The 22,652-nt window shown below is 36.3% G+C and overlaps 1 protein-coding gene across 5 annotated transcripts in view; it reads right to left on the bottom strand.

Moving 5' to 3' along the window:
* The window catches only part of ZNF292 (zinc finger protein 292), a 148,574-nt gene that overhangs the window by 37,777 nt on the left and 88,145 nt on the right, over positions 1–22,652 (bottom strand). For 3 of the 5 annotated variants that reach the window (XM_072642766.1, XM_072642765.1, XM_072642767.1), the window contains one exon: positions 12,581–21,999. In XM_072642766.1, the coding sequence (XP_072498867.1) occupies positions 14,674–21,999 (7,326 nt within the window). In that variant the 3' untranslated portion in view covers positions 12,581–14,673. Of the gene's footprint in view, positions 1–9,812; positions 22,000–22,652 lie in introns of those variants that run through there. The other 2 variants (XM_072642768.1, XM_072642769.1) reach the window with 2 other exon arrangements.

Below are 22,652 nucleotides of genomic sequence, written 5' to 3'. Positions count from 1 at the left end.
CTACAGGAAAGTAGGGGAGAAGGGGATAAGTGTCATGGGGGGGATAGTAGAAGGGAAGGCAAATAGGAGGAGGGAGTAATTAGAAGTAAACACTTTTGGGGAGGGACAAGGTCAAAAGAGAGAATAGAATAAATGGGGGGCAAGATAGGATGGAGGGAAATATAGTTAGTCTTACCCAACATGATTATTAAGGAAGTCTTTTGCAAAGCTGCACATATGTAGCCTATATTGAATTACTTGCCTTCTCAGGGGGAATGGGTGGGGAGGGAGGAAAGGAGAGAAGTTGGAACTCCAAGTTTTAGGGATGAATGTTGAGAATTGCTTTTGCATGGAACTGGGAAATAAGAAATACAGGTAACAGGGTGTAGAAATCTATTTTGCCCTTACAAGAAAAGAGAGAAGATGGGGATAAGGGAAGGAAAAGTTGTGATAGAAGGGAGGGTAGACTGGGGGAAGGGGTAATCAGAATGTTCAGTGTTTTGGGGTGGGGGGGAGGGGAGAGATGGGGAGAAAATCTGGAACTCAAAATCTTGTGGAAATGAATGTTGAAAACTAAAAATAAATAAACATTAAAAAATTAAAATAAAAAATAGATTTCGTAACATCTTAGAAACTTTCATCAAAGAATCTGTTGATTAAGTGACTTAAAAAAAATAATTCTCATAAAAAAAAACACAAAGACATTTTTGCAATGGAGCCTCTACTCCAGATTAATACTATAAATCTAGAGTATTTTTTAGGTCCTTGATGAAGACAGTTTCCCTGAGAGGAAAGAATAATTTTGATTGTTTATGAGGTTAGGTTTCATTTATTTGTATCCTTCAGTTTTAATAAAACCTGTCATTGTTTTTATTAGACTCAGTACTTGCAAAGGAGCTGAGGACTCTTACAGTAATAGAAGCCAAATGCTAATATCCCTAAGATGAATCATAAGTGTGGACGTGAACCAAAGAGATATAGAGGAGACCCTAGTATCAAACATCCATGTGAGCTCAGAGCCAAGGTATTGTTGGAGTCTAGCAACTGAGTTTTCTTCCTTTTATAAAGAAGACCTACTAGGGATAGTAGGTGATATTGGACAGACTATATAATGGCTATCTGGGGAAAGTGGGCCTCACTACAGGGCTGTTTAATTCTCTGATTTTTTCTCCGTTAGAGATGAAATACACAGCTGCTCTTCAAATTAAGAGGACAATATGGGTCTTTTGGAAGTATTCAGACTGAACTTGGCATGGGTGAACACAAAGCAGATTCTGGGACATGCTTCATAACTTAGGAAGAGAAAGTAGGCGCATAGTGAGATATCTATACGACACTTTAGGAAAACAAATTTCTACAAGTCCAGAGAAAAGATAGATATGATGTCATAGTCATAATTGTAAATTCTAAAAATAAATTTTCAAGAGAGATAAATATTCCACATAATCTTGGTGAGGAGGAAAAGGAGATGGTATCTAAAGAAATCAATGTGGTTGGTAAAGAACTCATTGAATTCAGATTTTTGTAAGGATATTTACAAGGGAAGGGGGGAAAAAGAATCAAGGACACATATGACTGACTGGAAACAGCTTACTATTACTCTGGTCTTAACCAGAGTCAGGAATGCTAAATCCCAGAATGTGCTAAGGCTTGCAAAAAATAGTAATGACAATTAAAAAAAAATTTTAAAGATATGCTGGAGCAAGGAGAAGCGGAGTTAGGCTTCTTGCTGAAGGCAGATGAAATAATTCTACAAGTTCAAGATAACCACAAATGTTTAATGAGCATGTACTATGTGCACTGCACTCTCCTCAATGTTAAAAAAAAAAAAAAAGAGTTGGGGAGGAGGGGAAATGGAACTGCTTCACTCTTATTCTGTTTGATTTTATATCAAGGAACAGCAAATAGCCAAACAAATTATGGTTACAAGAGAACTGAAATCTGAGAGGCAAGGAGATAATGAAAGAGAATATTGTACTTTAAGTGATCTAAATGCTCGTTAAATGATTTCATTTCTCTAGGCAATAACGTATTTTATTGCTTTGCTTCATATTCTAAAATATCTTTTTAAAAGGAAAAAATATGTAGGACACATAAAACATTTTGAAAATCTTAAGATATAAATTCTGTTATTATTATTACACTGAAAAATACATAGGTATACAGCTATACCGATTCTAGTCTGCATTCAGATGGGAGAGGGGCATGAGTAGAAGTATGTTCTATACTTGAGACAGTATGATACATCCAAGGGTTCTGAAAGAAGCTGCTTGTTGATAATCTTTAAGAAAATATGACAAGAGAGAAAAATACAAAAAGACTGGAGATGTACTAATGTTCTTCTAGTTTTCCTAAAGAAAGGTTCTAGAAATTCTAGAATGACTACATAGACAATTCTTAAACTCAAAAAAACACAACACACTGGGAGTCAACATGGCTTCAACTAAAAGCTTACTCAATCTCCATCCTACTTCAGGTCCTCATCGATTTGTCTGGATTACTGCTATAGCCGAATGGGCCTTCCTCTCTTTCTAAAGCACACATTTGCCTTCCTGCTCAAGAAGCTTCAGTGGTTTCATAACGCCTCTAGAATAAAATCCAAATCAATCTGTCTAGCTGCAACCTGTCCTTCCAGAGAGATTCCACATAATTTCCCAGTCAACCTGGCCTACTCATTCCTCTTCTCCTTGAAGAACTCTTAATTTCCTTCAAGGCATTCCTATTCAAGGCATAATTCAAGCAGATCTTTCCTGATCTTCCCAGTTATTGGTGTTTAAATGAATGGGGATGGTTGTTTCTTTTTAATAGAATGTATGTCCTTGAGGGAAGAGACTTGTCTTTTTACTCCTAGTGCCTGGCACATAGAGGCCATTCCAAATGCTTATTGCATTGAATTGACTTGAATTAGATGTCACATCTAGAGTCAGAGACACATCCACAAGTTGAAAGTATTCTCTGCTACCTCATATTTTTCTACAGTATTTTGTTTGTACAACTCCTTTGTCATCATTACCCCACTATACTTGAGTTAAATTTGTCTAGGTATATGTTGTATTTCACCAGTAAAACACAAGATCCTTGAAGGAATGGATTGTCATTTTTATTATTGTAGCCCCTCAGTAGCTAGCACATGTTGGAGAGGCACAACTACACAGTGAAGAGTGCTAAATTGAGTCAGGATGACCTGGGTTTGAATCCTGCCTGTGATATTTATTCACTATATAACCAAGAGAAAGTCACATCTACCTGTTTCCTCACCTGTAAAATAGAGATAATAGTACCTATTCTTACAAGGTTATTGTGATGGTTATAACAAAACACTTGTAAAGTGTTTTGCAAACTGTAAGACACTACATAAATGTCAGTTCTTATTACAGAGAAGCCAGCATAGTAGAGAGCTGGCAGTGGAATCAGGAACACCAGAATACAAGTACTGTTGCTGAGGCATGCTGGCTGTGTACCTCTCAGTACAGCAGGCAACTCTCTAACACTGTACGTTGCAGACTTGCACTATAGAGAACTCTGTCACCTGGAAGTTTCCCATATCAAAGAAAACATAGATCTAGTCCTTATCTCTAAGCTATTTGTATTTAATCAAACTACATCTTTTTGATAATTTTTCTTGTCATCATAAACAGGTCATAAATTTGTTTTTAAGAGGTTCTTACAAGTGGATTTATTCAGTCTGTCCATTCTATTAGATATTATACCAGCATACATCTTTCAGTTGTTATACTGTCAGTCATTTTAATGACAGTGTAGGTTCTGCATTAAGTAGATTATATCACAGTCATTTTTGAACACAGTAACTGATCAATTTTCTTTTTAATTTCAAATTCTTTAAGGCTAGTTATTTGTTCCTTTAGGAACTGGCAAAATCCAATTGAACTAAAAAGAAAAATTCACTTAATCTCTCCAGAAGTGAAAATACAAAATCTCAAATATTTGAAATTCAGTGTTGGGGAAGAAACATGCCACTCTATTGAGCTACTTCCACAGATAATTTGCCTGAGACTGCCCTGATGTGGGCATCTCTCTGTTCTTCCATTCCAGCTCCAAACTGCTGCTTAACACCATGACAGGATTCTACCTAGAATCCTAGTGATGTCGATAATCTATACTTGAATGCATTCTCTAATGATTGGTTGTTGTCCTTCACTTTTGAAGAGGACCAAAATAACATCACTATGCTAGAGTCAAGTTTTAGTGTATCTGACTGTGACTGATCAGATCAATACAAACTTGGAACGTTCTAACACAGGGCACAAATAACAATCCCTCCCCACCTTGTCATACCCTCTCCACACTCCACTCCCATTATCATTGTTCAAGCCCTTCTTCATCTCCAATTATCTGTTCCCTTATTACCATCCCTCTTAATTACCCCCATCCCCCAATGTCTTGCTCTAAAGCTACCCACCTCTTAGAATGAGCTCTCTGGAATCTCTGGCTCCCTCCTGATGACACAGACTTTCTGGTTACCCTTTCTGGCACTCTCACTTTCACTCATACCCCTAGACTCATTGGTTGTAGTGGGAGAGTTCCAATACTACTTGCTCCCATTGCCACTTTTTGGCTCACTCTCTACTACCAACACTCCATATTTACTACCCAATCAGAACTCTAGTGACTATTGTCTACCAATTTCCAGAATACTCCCCTTCTTTGAGGCAGCTAGGTGGTATAGTAGATAGAACATTCGACCTGTAGCCAGGAAGACCTGAGTTCAAATTCAGCCTTAGACATTGACTAGTTATGACCTGAGGTAAATTACTTAACTTTTGCTTCAATATTCTAACTGTAAAATGGGAAAATAACACCTACCTCCCATAGTTGAGGATCAAATGAGATATTTGTAAGGTACTTGGCACAATGCCTGATATATAGTGGGCACTTATAGTGCCTGCTCAGTCTTTTCATCTTCCCCATTTCCTGCCCTGATGCTTCAACTTCCGTATGTTGAAAGACCCTAATTTCCCAGTTCCTCAACTTACTGATCTCCCATGACCTCATGCCCCACCTCATATCAGTTACTGAGATGGTCATATCTGTGGTCTTGTCACCACCTTCAAAAGTCTACTTCTATGTTCATGAACAGTATTGTCATTGGACCTCTCCCTCTGCTTTTCAACTGCATGCCCTATTATTTGTTCTCACCATTAACCTCCAATCCTTCCATTCCTCAGCTCTTTCCTATGCCATCAATCCTGTGCTGGCTGTACTTTCCTCCCTTTCCCATCTTGAACCCTGGGCTCAACTTCAACTCCCATCTTCTCTCTTGGCCCTTTGCCCACTTATCCTACGCTCAGCCTTGATTATTCCCAGCACTGGCTTTTCTCCTGTGCTTTTGAGTGAAGCTGGAGAAAATCATGAAAGCATATGGATAATCCTTTTTTCTCACTCACCATAGTGACTTTTTCCAAATGTTCTTTTCCCTTTCTCACACTTTCCACAGCTCTCCTCAGATGGACTTTGCCACATTCCTCACTGAAAAAATTCCATCTCCTCTCTTCATCTTCCATCACTCAGATGGCTTTTGCTACTATCTCATCCTTCATCTACTTCATATGAAGACATGGCCCTTTTCCCCATCAACCCATACTACATGCTCATAAGTGATCCTATTCCATCCCATCATTTCCAGCAGATTACTCCCTCTTATTTCCACTCAATTCAATCTCTACATTCCTGACTGGTTACAGAATGCCCAAATCTTCTCATATTCAAAATCATTTGATCTGTCCATCTCTGTCTAGAAATCATCCCATATCTCTTGTATGTGTGTGTGTGGGGGGGGAGGTGGGAGGTAGGAAACTCCTTGAGTAGGCTATCTACAATTTATATATCTTTTCAACTCTCTACAATCAGGCTTCTACCCTTGTTATTCAACTGAAAATGCTCTCTCCAAAGTTACTTGATCTATCAATTGACAAATTAAATGGACTTTTCTCTATCTTCATTCTTCTTTACCTTTCTGGATGATGATCACCCTCTTCTCCTTGATATTATCCTCTCTCTAGGATTCCAAGACACTCCTCTATCCTAGTTCACCTACCTGTATGGTTACTCTTTCTCAGTCTCCTTTGATGGATCTTCATCCGGGTCATATTTGCTAACTGTGGTTATACTGAGATCCTTTTCTCTTCTTCCTCTATACCATTTTGCTTGGTGATCTCTTCAGCTTCCATGGATTCAATTATAGTTTCAATGCTGATTTTCAGATCTATTTATCCAGACCTAACTTCTTTTCTATCTTTCTCACATTTCCAACTGCCTATTAGACATCTTGAACTGGATATGCATATCAAAATCCCTATGTCCAAAATCAAACTTGTTATGTCTTCTCCCATTCCCAAATTCTGCCCTCTTATCCACTATCTTCCCAGTCACCCAGGCTTGTAACCTGAGTCATCCTTAACTCCTCTCACCCTCACATAATCTCAATTGCCAAGTCTCGTCAATTTTATCTTCATGACATCCATCATTTGACGCTGATACCTCTCTAGGTATCCTCAAAAATCATGGATTATTGCAATAACTTTCTGGTTGATCTCCTTGCCTTAACTCTCTTTCTACTTCAGGCCATTCTTCCACCTACCTGTCCAACTGATATTCCTAAAGTGCAAGTCTAACTATATATATACCCCACTCTCTTTTCAACAAACTCCAGGGGCTCCCTATGGCCCCCAGGACCAAATATAAAATCATCTAGCATGTAAACTCTTCATTATGGACCCTCTCCCATCGTTGCACTCTTCTTACACCTTACTTGCTTCCATATAATGTGACAGTGGCTTCCTTTACCATTCTTCAAAGATTTTCCATTTCCCAACTCTGAACATTTTGACTTTCCCATGCCTGGAATTCTTTTCCTCCTCATCTGTCTCTAAGATTCTTTGGCTTTTGGTCCCAGCTAAAATCCCACCTAAGAAGTCTTTTCTGAGCTGCCTTAATTCTAGTTCCTTCCCTCTTGATTATCACCAACTTATCCTGTATATATCTTGTTTATACTGAGTTGTTTGCTTTTTATTTTCCCATTAGATTGAGCTCCTTAAGAGTAGGGCTTGTCTTTTGCTTTGTTTCCCGGGTGCTTAAAGGCACAGCTCTACAACATACTACGCGATTAATAAATACTTGACTCAATGGACAATTTGAACACCTGTATGAATAATAGTTCTTTCTCTTTCTTTCCCTGAAAGAATTAAGGCTATTTATCCTGGAGAACAGTTAAGGAGAAATCACTTACTGTCACTATTTGAAGGGTTGTCATGTAGACTTACTTTGCATGGCTCTCAAGGGAAGAAATTGCTACTGAGTTAAATTCTAAAGAAGTAGCATGGCAAAATGGTAAGATGAATGGATTTGGAGATGTGAGGATTTGGCTTCAAATTCCAACTCTTGCTACCTGTGTGGCTTTAGGGAAGTCAAGTTAATATTCTGAGTGTAAAGTCTGTACCTGCACTTGTAGAATGAGGTTGTACTAGATTCTATCTCTAAGATTCTGCTCAGCTCTCCATCCTATAAAGTAGGATTCTGCTAAAGTAGGGATCTACTTTGCTCAGCATGTTAAGATACACAAACTGTCTATTATATAAAAATCTACACAAAAGGCCATTCCTCTATTATATGTACCCATGGTTACTGGCCTATGCATCTTGAAACAGATCAACAACTAAATAGACCTTAATTCACTTAGGGTAGTAGTCTTGAAGACTGAACATGTGATTTCATTAGTTTAAGCAAATCTGGATGAGAAAACTACCAGCTCAGGCTGGTAACTTTGTTGCAATTTATAATGGGAGAGTTGCTGAGGGCACTGAGAGGTTAAACACTGTCCCAATGTCAAGAAGCTAACTATTGCAGTTGTTGATATACTATGCCTTCTTGCCTCTCAAGTTATCCTAAAAAATCAGTGCTGAAAATTATAAAAAAGTGAATTGTGCATGTCCCTTCAAGCAGGGATTTCTGAAAATCTCTGTAATTAAGTAAGATCAATTCAATTTAAATGAAATTGTATTTTCAATGTTATTTTGCCATCTAGTGGTCACTTCCTAGTATATACCATAACAAAGAAAATCATTTCAAGTCAATTCAGCATACAGGTTGATCCCCCAAATACTGATTCTATAGTTCACCAGTAAGTACAGATAAGTAAAAAATAAAGAAGATACAATTCCAACAATGAGTTAATGCTATCCTAATACCATCATGTAAAGATCAGTCAGGATAGCATAATAGAAAGCATATGGGAGTCCTGAGTTCAAATTCTAGCTTGGCCAGTAAACTTGCTGTGATCTTCATCACTCTTGGCTTGTTACCTTGATTGTAAAAGGGCCAATCAGACTAGATAATATTAAAGGTCCATTCCATCTCTGTCATTCTGTATTATATGCTAAGATTCTATGCTTCTCTTCTCTCATTACTCTGGCTCCCTTTAAGTCCCAACTAAAATTCCACCTTTTACAGCAAGGCTTCTCCAACCCCTCTCAATTCCAGTGCCCTCCCACTGTTATTTTCTACATACCCTGTACATAGTTTGCTTTGCATGTTTTTTTCCCCCATTAGACCGTAAGCTCCTCGCGAAGGCAGGGACTAGTTTTTTTTTTTTTTTGCTTCTTTTTGTATCCCCATAGTTTATCACATTTTGGGGAACACAAAGTAGGTGCTTAATAAATATTTACTGATTGCTGTTCAAAAGGGACTTTATTTCCTTTTTTGGGTGGGGGCAAACCAATGTGAGTCTAGTAAAAGTAAGACTGGAGAAAGGGGTTACAGTAGATAAAAAGATAAAAACTTGGGATTTTGTTTTGTTCCAAATGTATATTTGGTTTTAGTGTCTTAGGAGTCCTTCTGCAGTCCTTTCTGCCTTTCACTGATAAATATTATCTTGTTGTGGGACATCTTTTCCTGATGATATCTAAACGCTCTTTATCCTACCGTCAGTAAGTATCATATCAAAGCATGGAAGTACTCTTCACTAAGAATTAGAAATGTCTTAGAAGTCATCAGCTAGTTAAACACTCTCATTTTAGATAAAGAAATGAGGCATAGAGAGGTTAAGGGTCACGGTCACCACATACCTAGTAAACAGCAAAATTATATTCAAGCCCCAAAGATAGTGCTGTGCCTCATCATGCTAAAATTCTTTAAAAATTTTATTGATATTTTTTATTTGCACATTACCTTCATTTCTGAATACATCACATTCTACTGCTCTCTCCTACCCAGTGAGTCATCCTTTATGCCAAAAAAAAACAGCAGTTCAGCAAAACCAAACAGGCAGATCACTCAGGTCTGAAAGTATACTGCCATCATCTATTAAACAGTATTTTGGATCTGTAACCTGAACCAAGTTGGTACTCTGGTCAAGTAATGAATGTGAAAGCCAATACACGTCCAGACCAGGCCACTCCAGTTTCCTAATCCTTTCCCAAGAAATCCAACTCCTCCTTGCCTCCCAGTTACAGTGAATTCCTGGCAAACCATGCAAAACAAAGACCTAATTTAAGGATAATTGATAAAGTACTATTATTAAAAGAATAAAAATTGAACAGCTAGGATAATATAGCATGTATACATTATCACTTCAACAAGAAATGAGATTAGGATCAGGATACATTTTAATAGATAATACTGACAGATCAGTTAAGGGGGAGAAGGGCGATAATATGACCTGAGGAACCAGGCAATCTATGGACTATGAAACCTAACATAGATTATCTGCTTCCAGTAACTCCTGATTTTCTTTCAATGGCAGTGGGGCATGTTGGCTTTGTACAAAAAAAATACAAAAACAAAAAACTCCAAAGACCCATAATCACACGCACACAATATTCTATCAAAACTATACATTTTTTATTTGAAATTCTTACACAACAGCCATTTAAAACACAGTGATGGCTGTTACTGGTGCTTTGCTTCATTTCAGGCTGGGAAGTAGCTTTGTCCTCCCTTACTTTGGGCTTGTCTTGTTTTCACTAATGGGAAATTGGGCTCAGGTCACCTGTTCCTTTATCTAGTGGGGGTGGTAGGAAGGTACCAGAATAGGTAATTTTCTCATTTTACTGTGAGATATTAATCCCATTAAAAAAACCTCACCCCATAATTATATATTCCTTTGTTGTCTTTGATCCAGAATTGCATATGGGTTTATTTAGCTAATTCAATTCTACTTCGTGTTAGGAATTTAGGTCATATGAGGTATATTGCATTTACGCATGCATTTAATGGCTTCCCACCCTCCCATTCCCATGGTTATACCTGAGATGAAAAATGCAAAACGTTTCTGTACATAGTCTCTCTTTGTTTTTCTGCTGTCAACAACTCCTATTAGAGAACAGGAGGATATATGAAAAGAACACTGACAGTGGAGATGTGGTTCTATTTTGCTATTTCACTGACCTGCACTGCATGACCCTCCCTTGGCAAGTCATCTGATAAATCAATACCCATCATCTTTGAAACTGGTACAACATCTGTCCAACAGGTTTTGTTGTGAGCCTCAAATTATGTAATGTTATAAATCTGGTCTGAAAAATATAAGTTGCTATAAAAACACAAGATCAGAGGAGCATTCATTTGCTTGTCATAGGCTGTGGAGACAGAATATAGAAACAATCCAGAATCATTTCCTGTTTCTCATGTTTCCTTTCTACCTTTCTGTGGCTGAGGATGCATGAGTTGTTAGATTCCCCAAATCCATTTCCAGTCCTGTGAAGGACCAGGCAGTGAGTTTGGTTACCATACCTGCCTGGTGGTTTCCCCCTTATAATTAGGATAATTAAACCCTAAACCTGAAATTCAAAAGTAAAGCAAATTCTAAACATATACATGAAATTCCAAGCATCTGCAAATCATCATCTCCCTGTACTTTCTCAGTAACACATGTAGCCAGCAAATATCAAAGCATCCTTGAAGTATTTTGCTCTTTGTAGGACTCAGGAATGAAAAGGATGAGTTGAGGAGAAAAGTTTTAGGAAATTCCTTTTAGGCCTGTCACTGTTCTTTAACAGTAAGGGAGTAAAGCCCTTAAAGATGAATGAAGGTTGTCAAGCGTGGAACTGTTCAAGGATATGGATGTTCACTTAATCTCTACCTCTCTCCTCCTCTCTTCAATCCTCATCTTTTTTCTAAACAGTGAAAGTATCAATAAAAATGTGACTATGTTGTATTCAAATGTGTTTCGATCTAATCATTATAAAATACTAAGAAATTTATACCATTCTTTGTGGTATCCATATCTACCTTTCAATGTTTTCATATCCACCCTTCAATTAACTGAGGATTTAGGGGTGGGGTAGAAGTACAATCCACTGAAAATGAAAATCTATATATATAATTTTAATATTTCATAACCTCCATAGTTTCTTTTCCCTAAAAAGTTTTATAGTAAATTCTACAGTACCTACATATTTAAAAATCCTGTCATTCTGAATCCCTCTTTCTTCTGCTTTCTTGGTGGTGGTAATTCAAGTGTTGATAAAGGGATTATTTAATTGAGAAATTTCTTAGGGTTTTAGCCTAGTAAGACATTAGTAAATAAACATATGAATGTCTTCCCTGACAGAGAGAAGAAACAATCCTTAAAGCAAGTATACAAGTGAGGTAAAACATGCAATCTAGAGAAACTGCAATCTTTTAGTTTTTCCTTTTTAAAGATCCTTTCCTATTTTATAACATTACTTATAAATGTCAAAATGCATTCATAATAATCAAACTCTTTGCTGAGGTGATTTTTAAAAGGAAAAAATTGAAAGGCTTAGGCCATAATGTAAGAATTGGTAAAAACTCAAAAGATATTATTCAAATCCTAGGAAATTATAAATGAATTGACCTGACAATTAGTGACATAATTTGTAAGTGCTTTTCTCTAACAGATTTGATGAATAATTAAATATGGCACTGACAGTTAAATAATAACATCCTGCTTAGAAAAAGTCTGACAACATTCCAGGCAAAAAATGAGCTCATTGGTCACATTTCACTTTTCTCAACTAAATTCCTTCTCTTTTTGTATAAACAGTGTTTATTTTAAAAGTTGGCCATAAACTGGCAAACACCTTTGCAAGCAGGGCATAACTGAAATAAACTGCTATTTCACAGATGAGACTGGATACCCTATTACTCTAATAAAAATATGGGATAATCCAAGTATTGTTTATTCCAAGTCTATTTTATTCTGTCCCTTGTATTTCAAAATAACAAGGTTTTTAACACTATGAAAATATTGCTTAAAATTACCAAAACTTATGACAATGCATACTGGTGATGAATGACATGATTTCCCATTTATAAGTTTCCAAGATCATTACATTTGGAAAAATTAAGATGTAGTAAAACAACATTTTGATTATGCATGATAAAAATGTTTCTGTTACTAAGAAATAGACTTTAATCCCCCAGCTATATTTGGGAACACTGCCTCATTCTGTTACATTTAGTGACTGGCATTAAACTCTTGTAGCTTAACAGTTAATAGCAATTTATTAACTTTCCTAACCTAATTTTTGTGGGGGAAGAGAGGAACCCAGGTACTCTAACTCTATAACTTAAGGGCCATCACCATGGTATACTTATAAAAAATAATTTATTAAGCACTTACTTGCACATGATGCTGTGCTAGGCACTATACAGAGCCATTTAGACAGAATTTCCTGTTGTCAAAGACTTGGCAAACTTCTAAGAAAACTGTATGAAAAAATCCAGTTAACAAAACTTTAATATTCAAATTATTCAAAACTACCTAAGCTACTGCTAATCTAAAACACACCATGTTTTAATCATCCATAAAAGAAAAATTATGATTTAATAAATAACAGTGACTTTACAAAGTATAAGAATTTTAATTTGTGTCACATTTTATGCATTCCGGAAATGAATTTTAAGGAGACAAATGAATTGTTCAGTATGTCCCACAGCTTCATAAAAATAAAACTACAGTACTTTAAAGATAAAATGTCCTTTAAAAGTTTTAAAAAGAAAAGTATTCACTGGTTGATCATGATTGCTCAGAATACTATCTAGTTGACACTTAATGTGCTTTTTATTTGTGAATGTTATAATACAAAGAGGATGATACCTTTGTATCATCAAAGTATCCTAGCTAATGATATCACTACTAAATTAGCCTGTCATAAGACAAACAAGAGAAATCAATCTTATTATTTATGACAAAGACAAGTAGAATTTTAAATGAGGAAATTGGCTTTACAAGAAAGTCGTTTTTTTTAAAATTACAGTTAACTTTTGAGTAAAAGTGAAATCAATAAAATATTTTAAAACCACTTTTACCTTGTACCTGTGGGGTACAAATTATTTTAAAACTTAATACCAGTGAATGTAATGTAAAGCTATGTTAAATGGTAAATGAATACTGTATTCATTAAAACCAAAAGTTACTATTAATACTGCTTTTGAGATCCACTCTAAAAAGGAAAAAAAAAAACCAACCCTGTGAATATGGTAGAAAAATAGACAGAATATAGAATGTAAGAATTTAAACTGTAAAATTACAGCATTCTATTTCCTTTATAGGAAATGTTTTTTTAAATATTATTTTAAATGTTAGGACTCTTACATTTTATAGATTCAAGATGGATTTATTTTTATTTTACCTATTTTAAGGTATATAAAAATGTCTGAAAAATATTTTCCCATAGGAGTTTATAAATTTTAAAGCTATACACCAATTTGTAAATTCAGAAAATTTAAAAAAAAACCTTTATAAGATAACATGTATAAAACAAGAAATGAAATGTGATTTTATTTAAGGCAATACTGGGCTACTTCACAATTTACCACCTCAAATATATATACACTGCTCCACACTACTAAATTTTCTATCACATTCACAACGGATTCTTTAATACCAATTGTTTAAAAATCTCTGATGTAAATTCTTTATTTACATTTCCACTGTATTTATTTAATTCTATGTCCAGGTAGAAGCACTGAGAAAAAAAAAAGAATAGCTTTAGGAAACTGTTAAAAGAATCTGAGTTAACTACACATGAATGCCATCCATTCAAAGACACTGGATGGTAAACTTAGAAATATGAGCATGTTGTCAGTATAATGTGTTTACCCTATGAAATGTGATTTCATCAAATTCCTCTGGTAAATAAACGCTATATTCAAAATAAAATGGATATGGCAGATTTTCTACCTTTAGTTCAAAAAACTTCTTAATTTAAAACAATTAAAGACAATTTTAAAAACTTGATCACTTAGTTACAAATTAAAATTCCGAATATAAATGTGTCATTTAATAGTTTAGACTTACAGACTGCTGGTGGCAGCAAATGATTTACAATAATAAATATATACAAAAAAGGTATCTACAAATAAAGAGTACTGTTATACATGAGCAGTGACCTGGTGAAACATACCAATCACAGACAATTCACAAAGATTTAATTCATGGAAAGGACAGTTTTGTTTTGTTTTTATAGAAATTTGAGGTTTAACTCAACTATTTACAAAAACTGAAGCAATGATTATGTTCCTCAAGTCCCATAGGGATAAAACCAAAAAATTTTACATGACTAATGTCATGATTTTTTTTCCAGGTTAATTCACATCAACAACAACAACAACAAAAACAATTTAAAAAAACTTCTTCACAATTACTAGCATGCTTGATGGCTTCCTATTTAAAATAAAAATGTATGTGTTGTATTCAGAGTATAGTAGCTATCAGTTCTGCAATTCACCATTGTCATTACCTCTACTTATTTCTTTTGTGACTGAAAGATCTGTATCATTTGAATGTACTTCAAGTTTTTTCAAACTGACAGTAGGTTTCATTTCCTGAAGTTGCTTTAACACAAGTTCAGTGCAATCTTTAAGAGTCTTGTCTAAGACAATTTTTACATTTTCACTGCACTGAAGTTGTGATGGATTGGCAAACTGGACAAAGGTCTCACTTTCAGAAAATGTCCATATATGATCAACACTTGCCAAAGATGTCTTGTCAGTGGATTTTTTTGAGTTTGAGTGAGAACCTTTTTTAGTTCCATTTTGATGGTCCTTGTCAGCATTTTTCTTTTGCTTCACTGCAGATTCCTCAAGAAACTTGAGAAATGATACTTCAAATCCCATTGGTTTAAATGAACTCCAGTCAAAAGTTGTAGGTTGTTCTTCTGTGGTTTGAATTGCAACTGCTGTTTCTTCTTCTTTATGCATGCTACTTACTTCAACTGCCAAAATTTCTTCAGGTTTTTCAACCTTCTTCTTTTTGTTTTGTGAGACAGTTTTTTCTTTACTTGCTCTCTTTAAGCTATTTGACTGCTGTTTTTCAGACTGGCAGTTGATATTCTCCTGAAGATCATTACTTATACATGAAGTTGAATTATCTTCTTGGTTGTCCACAGTTGTGCTGTCTTCATTAATCAGTTTGGTAATAAACAATTCTGTTAGTTCATCCATTTCATCTTTTTCAACCTCACTCTGTGGAACTGTTGTTGTACTTGAGTCACTACTGCTCTCTGATATACATGTATCAGATTCTTTCATATCACTTTTTTTATCAACTTCTTGTTCAGAAGAAGTATCTTTTTCTTGTGAGGGACAACACTGTTTGAAGACAATGAGAAGATCACGGTGTTGTGAAGTAAATGATTTTGATAACTTGTGACATTTATAATGTCTAATTATATTGTTCTCACTTGTAACAACTGATGTACATCCTTTTATCATACATGGATATTGTGTTACAAATCTGCTTGTACACTCAGATAAAGCATCATTCCTCGCTTTTATAGAATACACATGCTTTCCACGTTTCAAAGAATAAGGTTTATTTTCTTCAACCTGCTCAGCTTTCGAATTTTTATTTTCTGAAATAACATTTTTCTTTCGTTTGTTTTTAGCTTTGCTTCCCTCTTTTCCAGACCTGTTATGTTTTGCCCCTCGATGTTTGGATCTTGATTTCTCTTGGTTTGCTTTACTTGATATGTTTTCCTGACCAGGTGTCAATCTTCTTGGCCTAATTAAGTGAGCTTTATGTTTGTCATTATGTTTATTAAAAATGTGTCGTAGTAAATTAGATCTAGTTGCATAAATTCGGTCACAGCCTTCACAATCACATTTATATATACCATCCTCCTCCATCTTTTTGGGCCTGAACTTGATTCCATGGTCCATTTCAAGATGAAGAATATAGTTCAAACATGTAGTAAATGAAGATTTACAATGGGACTGATCGCATGGAAATCTTCCACAATCTAAGGAGGAAGGCATACTTGCAATTTCTTCAGCAGTCATCTCATGAAGTTTCATGTAGTGCTGTATCAAACTAGTGATCTCCTGAAAAATTCGAGAGCAGTCACTCACCTGACATCGGAATTCTTTCACAGTTTGCTTTGTTTCAGTTTCTTCATTTTCTTTACAAGCCTCACTTTCTTCTTCAATCTCCACAGGGAACACGGGTAGATCTGATTTATGCACAGCCTGGTAATGAAGAATCAAGTTTTGCTGTATTGTAAAAGCTGCAAAACAACCCTGATGGACACATCTATATGGTCTATAGGGGCTATATCTTGTTGGTACCTCAGGAGACTGGGTTTCTGGTTTCTTGCGCTTAATTTCCTCCTTTTCTTTTTTATGCCTCCTATTTTTTCGTCCTTTTGTCTGTATGTTATTGCAAGAATTTGTGTCACACTGCTCTGGAGTGGCTGTACTCAATGGTGGAGAACTTTCTGTTTTTTCAGGATTTTTTTTTTCTATAAGGTGTGTTTCTGCAGTCACTGCCACATTATTTATGGCGATTTCCTTTTGTGTCTCAACTTCTATGGGAGGCTGTACTTCATTTTTATTGTCCACTGCCGAAGTGGTTTGTTTTTTTATTTCCACAACTTGTGGGGCTGCTGCTATATTTTCATTCTGAGATTTTTTCCCATATGGTCTTTTAATTTTTAATTTGACCATTTCTTCTGTTGTGAAATGATGTACCAATTGACAGTGTGCCCGGAGATTAGAATTTCTTGTAAATGTTTTCGGACAGGTAGTTACTACACATTTGAATGGAGCATACTTGAGTTGATGCTTCTTTATTTCCATAATCATTTCTGCAGTATAGTGATGAATTTTACCATAGTGTTTAAATAAGGCATCCTTTGTCATAGCACTGTAACTACAGCCTGGGTCTTGGCATACAAAAGGTTTATTAACTTTATCACTAAACTGAATGTTGTTTCCCACTTCAGAAGTCTGCTGAATAACTGCAGTATTTGAGGTTGCTTTAACTGGTGTGGAAGCCAAAGCAGCAGATGTGTTCACTGGTAGACATGAGGGAACCTTATCAGAAAGAGGAACAGATACATCATTTTCTAACTTTAATTTCTGTAAGCCTTCCAAAATCTCTAATACTTCAAAATCATCCTTAAGTGGTATTTCAGGCTTAGGGGAGGTGTCACTTGCAGTGGTGATATCTCTGTGCAATGAAAACTGAGACATATCGGACATTTTAGAATTTTGCATTACATTTACTGAAGGAGGAATCTGAGTGTTATAACTGATCTGTGAATTTTGTGATCCTCCAATAACATCCTGCATTTCACTTTTAACTTCGAGTATTTGAGAACTCATAGCAGTTTTAATAATTTCAAGAGTCTTTTCAAAGTTCTGTATGACACTGTCTTCAGAAATCTGCAAGTCAGAGTTTACTGAGGCAGTGCATGAATTCATAGCCATCATTTGGGAATCTCCATTTTCAGTTTTTATTGTTAAAGGAGTTAATGCAGCATGAGACTCAAGATTTGCTTTGAAGTTTTCTTTGATACTGGCCATAAATAACTGATTGTCAACGTTATTTAATTTCTGTGTGAGATTTTCCACTAATGCCTGAGATTGAAGATCAGTTTGTATCTGTGCATTTCCTTCAATGCTCTTTGCTAATAGACCCATTGCTGTTAAGTCATTTGTTACTAAGTTTTGGGGACTATTTTCAAGTAATGGTGGAGCAGATTTCCTTTTTCTCTTAGAAGCACAGTTTCCCTTTTTATTTAAATGACTAGCTCTTGCGTTCTGGGGACTACTTATCACCGAAGCACGTGAACAATTATTAGTGGTAAAATTTTGTGAAGATCCAACAGAATTGGGAAATGAACCAGAGCACAAACCATTTTCAACAGTCTTCAGTAGTAATTCATCTGGTGGAAATACTGGTAAGTTGCTGCAGTCATCTATGGAAGGAGTTTTGGTGCTTAGTGTCCTGTTTTGGTCTGCTAGGAGAGTATTTGGGTGACAGACAGTCTGCAATAAAGGAGAAACATCTGAATTAGGTATAACTGCTGCGTTTACTTGACTTGCATCAGTGACACAAGTTGCTGGAACCATGTGTGAAAGAATCTCTGTATTCTCAAATGTACTGGTGATGCCAGCAGTCTCCAAAGCTTGTTTAATAATTTCACTTCCTTCCTCATTTACAGTGGTATTAAAATTAGTAACACCAGAACGAGGAAATGTATTCTGTAAAAATGTTGATGGTCGATTTTCAGATGTAAGTAGCTGAAGAAATGATGGATCTTTAAAACATGTTTCTGAATTGAAGGTAGGTTGTTGTGGTTGCTGGACATTTATTGCATTTGTAGAGAGTATCATATTGGCAAGAAGAGAGGGCTGACTGTTACTCTGCAAAGCTTCTTGAGAAATTTCTGATCCTTCCAGTGGCTTACAGTAGGACCGTTTAGATAAGTGTCCACCTAGTGATCTGGGATTGGTAAAAACCCTGTAACACCTGCTACAGATAAATTTACCATCTCTAATTATTGCTGGCCACTTAGCCCTTTTGTTATGTTTTGGTTTTCTTTCTTTGCCATTTGGGCCCCGTCCACGTTCTTTTTTATTTTTTTCTGGTGCTGGATGTTGAGGGGTGGTGGCACTGAAGCTGTTTGTAGTGTTTACTTCTGAAGTAAAAACTCTATTTTGAGAATTTTCTTCCTTTATGAAGGCAGAATTAGTATTTCCTTCAATTTGTGGGAAGTGATTTGTATTGTTTTCCAGCTGGGAAAAAACTGAATTAGTCCCATTATCTGCTGGTGAAGGAAAAAGAGATATTGAACTACTTTCTGTAGGCAAAGGAAGGAAAGGATCAGAACCACTGTCAATATTCAAAGGTAAAACTGTTTTTGCTATATCTTCCAACTGTGATGGCAATGTTGTATTTGACAAATTTTCCATTGGGGAACATAATACGACACCTGGTTCACTTTTAACATGAGAAGGTATATTTGTACTTATGACACTTTCCACTGAGGGCAATAATGGGTTTGTTAAATTTTCTAGATGAGTTGGAAAAAGAGAAGTTGAAACATGTGGCAACTGTGCTGAACAAGTAGGTTTCACACTGGTTTTGGTCTGTGGTGTAAAAACAGTATTACTGGAATTGCTCACCTGTGATGGCATAAAATATACACACTTTCCATCATTTGGAATATTTAAGTTGCTGGATCTCTGCCTTCCTTTGCTTTTACGCTGCATTTTAAATGCAGCATACTGGTCAGGATGTGCTGTTTTCATGTGTTTTCCAATACTCTGTGAAGAATTATAAGATCGAGTACATCCTTCAACCTGACAACAGAATTTCTGAACTGGTGCTGGTGGAAGAACAGCTTGGGGGGGAACAGCTTGGGGGGGAACAGGTGGTGGGGGAACAGGTGGTGGGGGAACAGGTGGTGGGGGAACAGCTGGTGGAGGAACAGGTGGTGGGGGAACAGGTGGTGGGGGAATAGGTGGTGGGGGAACAGGTGGTGGGGGAACAGGTGGGGTCACTAAAGGACTGCTCAGACTGGGTTGTGGTGGAACAAATGTGATACCTTCTAGTGTTTTAAGTGGCAAATTATAAAGACTAGGTGTAGTTTTAGCATTACCTTCAAAATCAAGTTTGGAAATAGGTAAACTGCTTTGAAATACTGCCTGATTTTGCAAGGTAAAGGTCATCAGGTTGTTAACTTGTCTTTCTAAGTTTTGAGGTGCAAGATCACCTATTTTAAGGGGATCTGAATTTGCTGAAGTATTCTGAACATGCTGACTCTGACTCAAACAACTACTATTACTCTCTCTTCTTTCCTGCAAACCTGGAAGACAAGAATCATTACAAGCATCTTTAACATTTGTACATAATTGTGTACCCACGGATTTATTAACGTTCATCATACAGCCTGTAGCAGCCAATTTTTCCTGCTTCACAATATTATCCTGGAGTCCTTGGCTGAGGGACACCTTAATGTTATGGGTTAATGCAGTTGCTTCATTTGCTGGAAGAAAAGGTACAGCAGGATTTTCTGAAACATCAGACAGCAGCGTATCAGCCTGCCCAAGCTCGGTGACAGAAATTTTGGTTTGTTCAGTCACAACCGATTCTGCTTTGTTTTGATCCCAAGCACTGTTTCCATCTACTGCTAAGTTGTTGCTAGTGTTACTTTCTGAAGGTAGCACAGATTTCTCATTTTTTATATTTTCATCTGTGTTTTCACTCACTTTTGAAGACTGAACTGACTCCTCAGCTGTACTGCTTTGGCCTTCAGGAGGCAGCACTTTTTCAGTATTGTGATCATCCAAATGCTTTTCAAGCTCACTCTGAGAACGATAAACTTTCCCACAACTTGTGAATTTGCAGGTATAGGTATTATAGTGCTGTGCTTCATGATCATAAAGTAGATAGGCTTCTGAAAATATTCTGCCACACTTAGGAAACATACATTTTGCTCTAAAGACCTGGTGCTCTTTTCTGTGTGTTAAAAGCTCGGCATAACTGTTAAAACCTGCCTTACATTTTATCTGTATGCATATATAGGGTTTACTGCCACAATGCATTTGTAAATGATCATTGAGATGAGTAACACTTACAAAATGCCTCCGACAATACTGGCAAATAACTTTTTTGCTTTGCATTTCAAGGAAACGCTTAGCTTCTTCATTATCTTTGTGTCCCTTGACATGAGCAATTAAATTTTTAAAGTATTTAAAACCCTTCTTACAGAAAGCCACAGGGCAAGTGAATTCATTGACAGGTATTGGCTTTTGAACAGGAATTGCATCAGGTTCATAAGATTTATCTTTGTCATCATTTTCATCATCTGAACCATCATTGTCATTGAACAGAATGAAATCAGCAGAATAAAGACTGTTCTTCTTTATGGGTCTCTGTTCTTGTTTGGTTACAGTAACAGTTTTTGGATTCTGACTGGTGGCTGGTACTTTAGGAGGTCTTCCTAATCTCCTCAATGGTTTCATAGCAGCCAATCTCTCTTTACTAGACTGTTTAACATGTAAAGTCACATGAGGAACAAAAGTTTCTTTAGAATTAAAGTTTTTTGCACAGATTGGGCAACTGTAAACCCCATCTTTGTAATGCTTTTGCGCATGTCTTACTATTCTATGACCAAGGAACTCTTTGTCACATAAAACACAATACTGCATGTAGGCTTGCCAGTTTCTAAACCTAGCTGATATAAATCCTCTCTCTCTTAGCTTTTTAATTTCTTTCTTCTTTTCTTTCTCATCTCGTATGCCTTTAAGAAGGCTTGTGGCTTCATCAAAACAGCCAGAAAGTCCATTCACAGAAGTTTCTTTTCTTTCCCCTTGGTAGTCTTCTACTTTTTCATACACTTCACTGTCATTTAGTTCATCTATTGAAGATACAATAGACGCCTCCTCTCCCATCAAAGCGAGACACTGTCGCTTTAAGGTTTTCCAGTCCCAAAACTCTGGATCAAAGGGCCATTGAGTTTTTAACACAAGTAAGAGCTCACAGCGCAGTGAATTGGGTATTGGAAGATTCTCTTCATCATATTTCTGGTCAGGCTGGTTATACAACATTTCAACAGCATAGTATGCATCAACTGTGGGTTCAAGAAGAAATTCACTCAGCTGACAAGCACGCTTAACCTCCAGATCTTCAGGCAACAAGCATGAAATGGTTTTGCAAATAGATATTTTTACTTCAGTGTTTTCAGCAGAATCCAATCGAAGAGCTTTCACACAGAGTTCAATGCAGGTGGCAAGCCCAGCTCCTTCAGTCTGTGAAAACAAAGGAATAAATGTAAACACTTCATGATCTACATAATAGTAATTTACAAACTAAATGCTATTTTAAAAGGAGCCAGTTGTAAAAGCTGGATAGGAGGATAGAGGAGAAAAGAACATAGTGGATCATGAAATTATAAAAGGGCAAAAGGATATAGCCATACAAGCAGGAAAAAAACAAGCAGTTGGGAAAAAGAGACAGTATGACACAGAAGCAAAAGAAAGGTAGGAGAGACATACACGAAGTCTGAAAAAGGAAATATAGATTTTGGTAGATAAAGAGTGGAAGAAAGGCCACTGAAACTTAAGACTATTTTCTAGTTGAGAGAGAGGATGTAGGGTCTTTGGTTAAAAGAGAGTTGGGAGAAGATTTTCTGGGACTTAGAATCTGGGCAGAACTCTCTTATGTATTACAGATATCCTGAGATTTCACTTTCTGGACTCTTCTGATACTCCTTAAATTTTCTTCTACATTTAATTATCCCCAAGACATTCTTGATATAAGAGTTTTCTAAATTATCTAAGATAACTGAGTTCCTTTATTTAAATTTTCCAATTTCTTATTCCACAATTTTCCCTCAACCATACCAGAAGAATGCAAGCTTCTAAAGACTACGCATGACTTTCGTTTTGGTTTTTGTAAACCC

This window comes from Notamacropus eugenii, chromosome 2 (genome assembly GCF_028372415.1).
Source record: "Notamacropus eugenii isolate mMacEug1 chromosome 2, mMacEug1.pri_v2, whole genome shotgun sequence".
Lineage (NCBI taxonomy): Eukaryota > Metazoa > Chordata > Mammalia > Diprotodontia > Macropodidae > Notamacropus > Notamacropus eugenii.
This window is presented reverse-complemented; position numbering and strand designations above follow the sequence as displayed.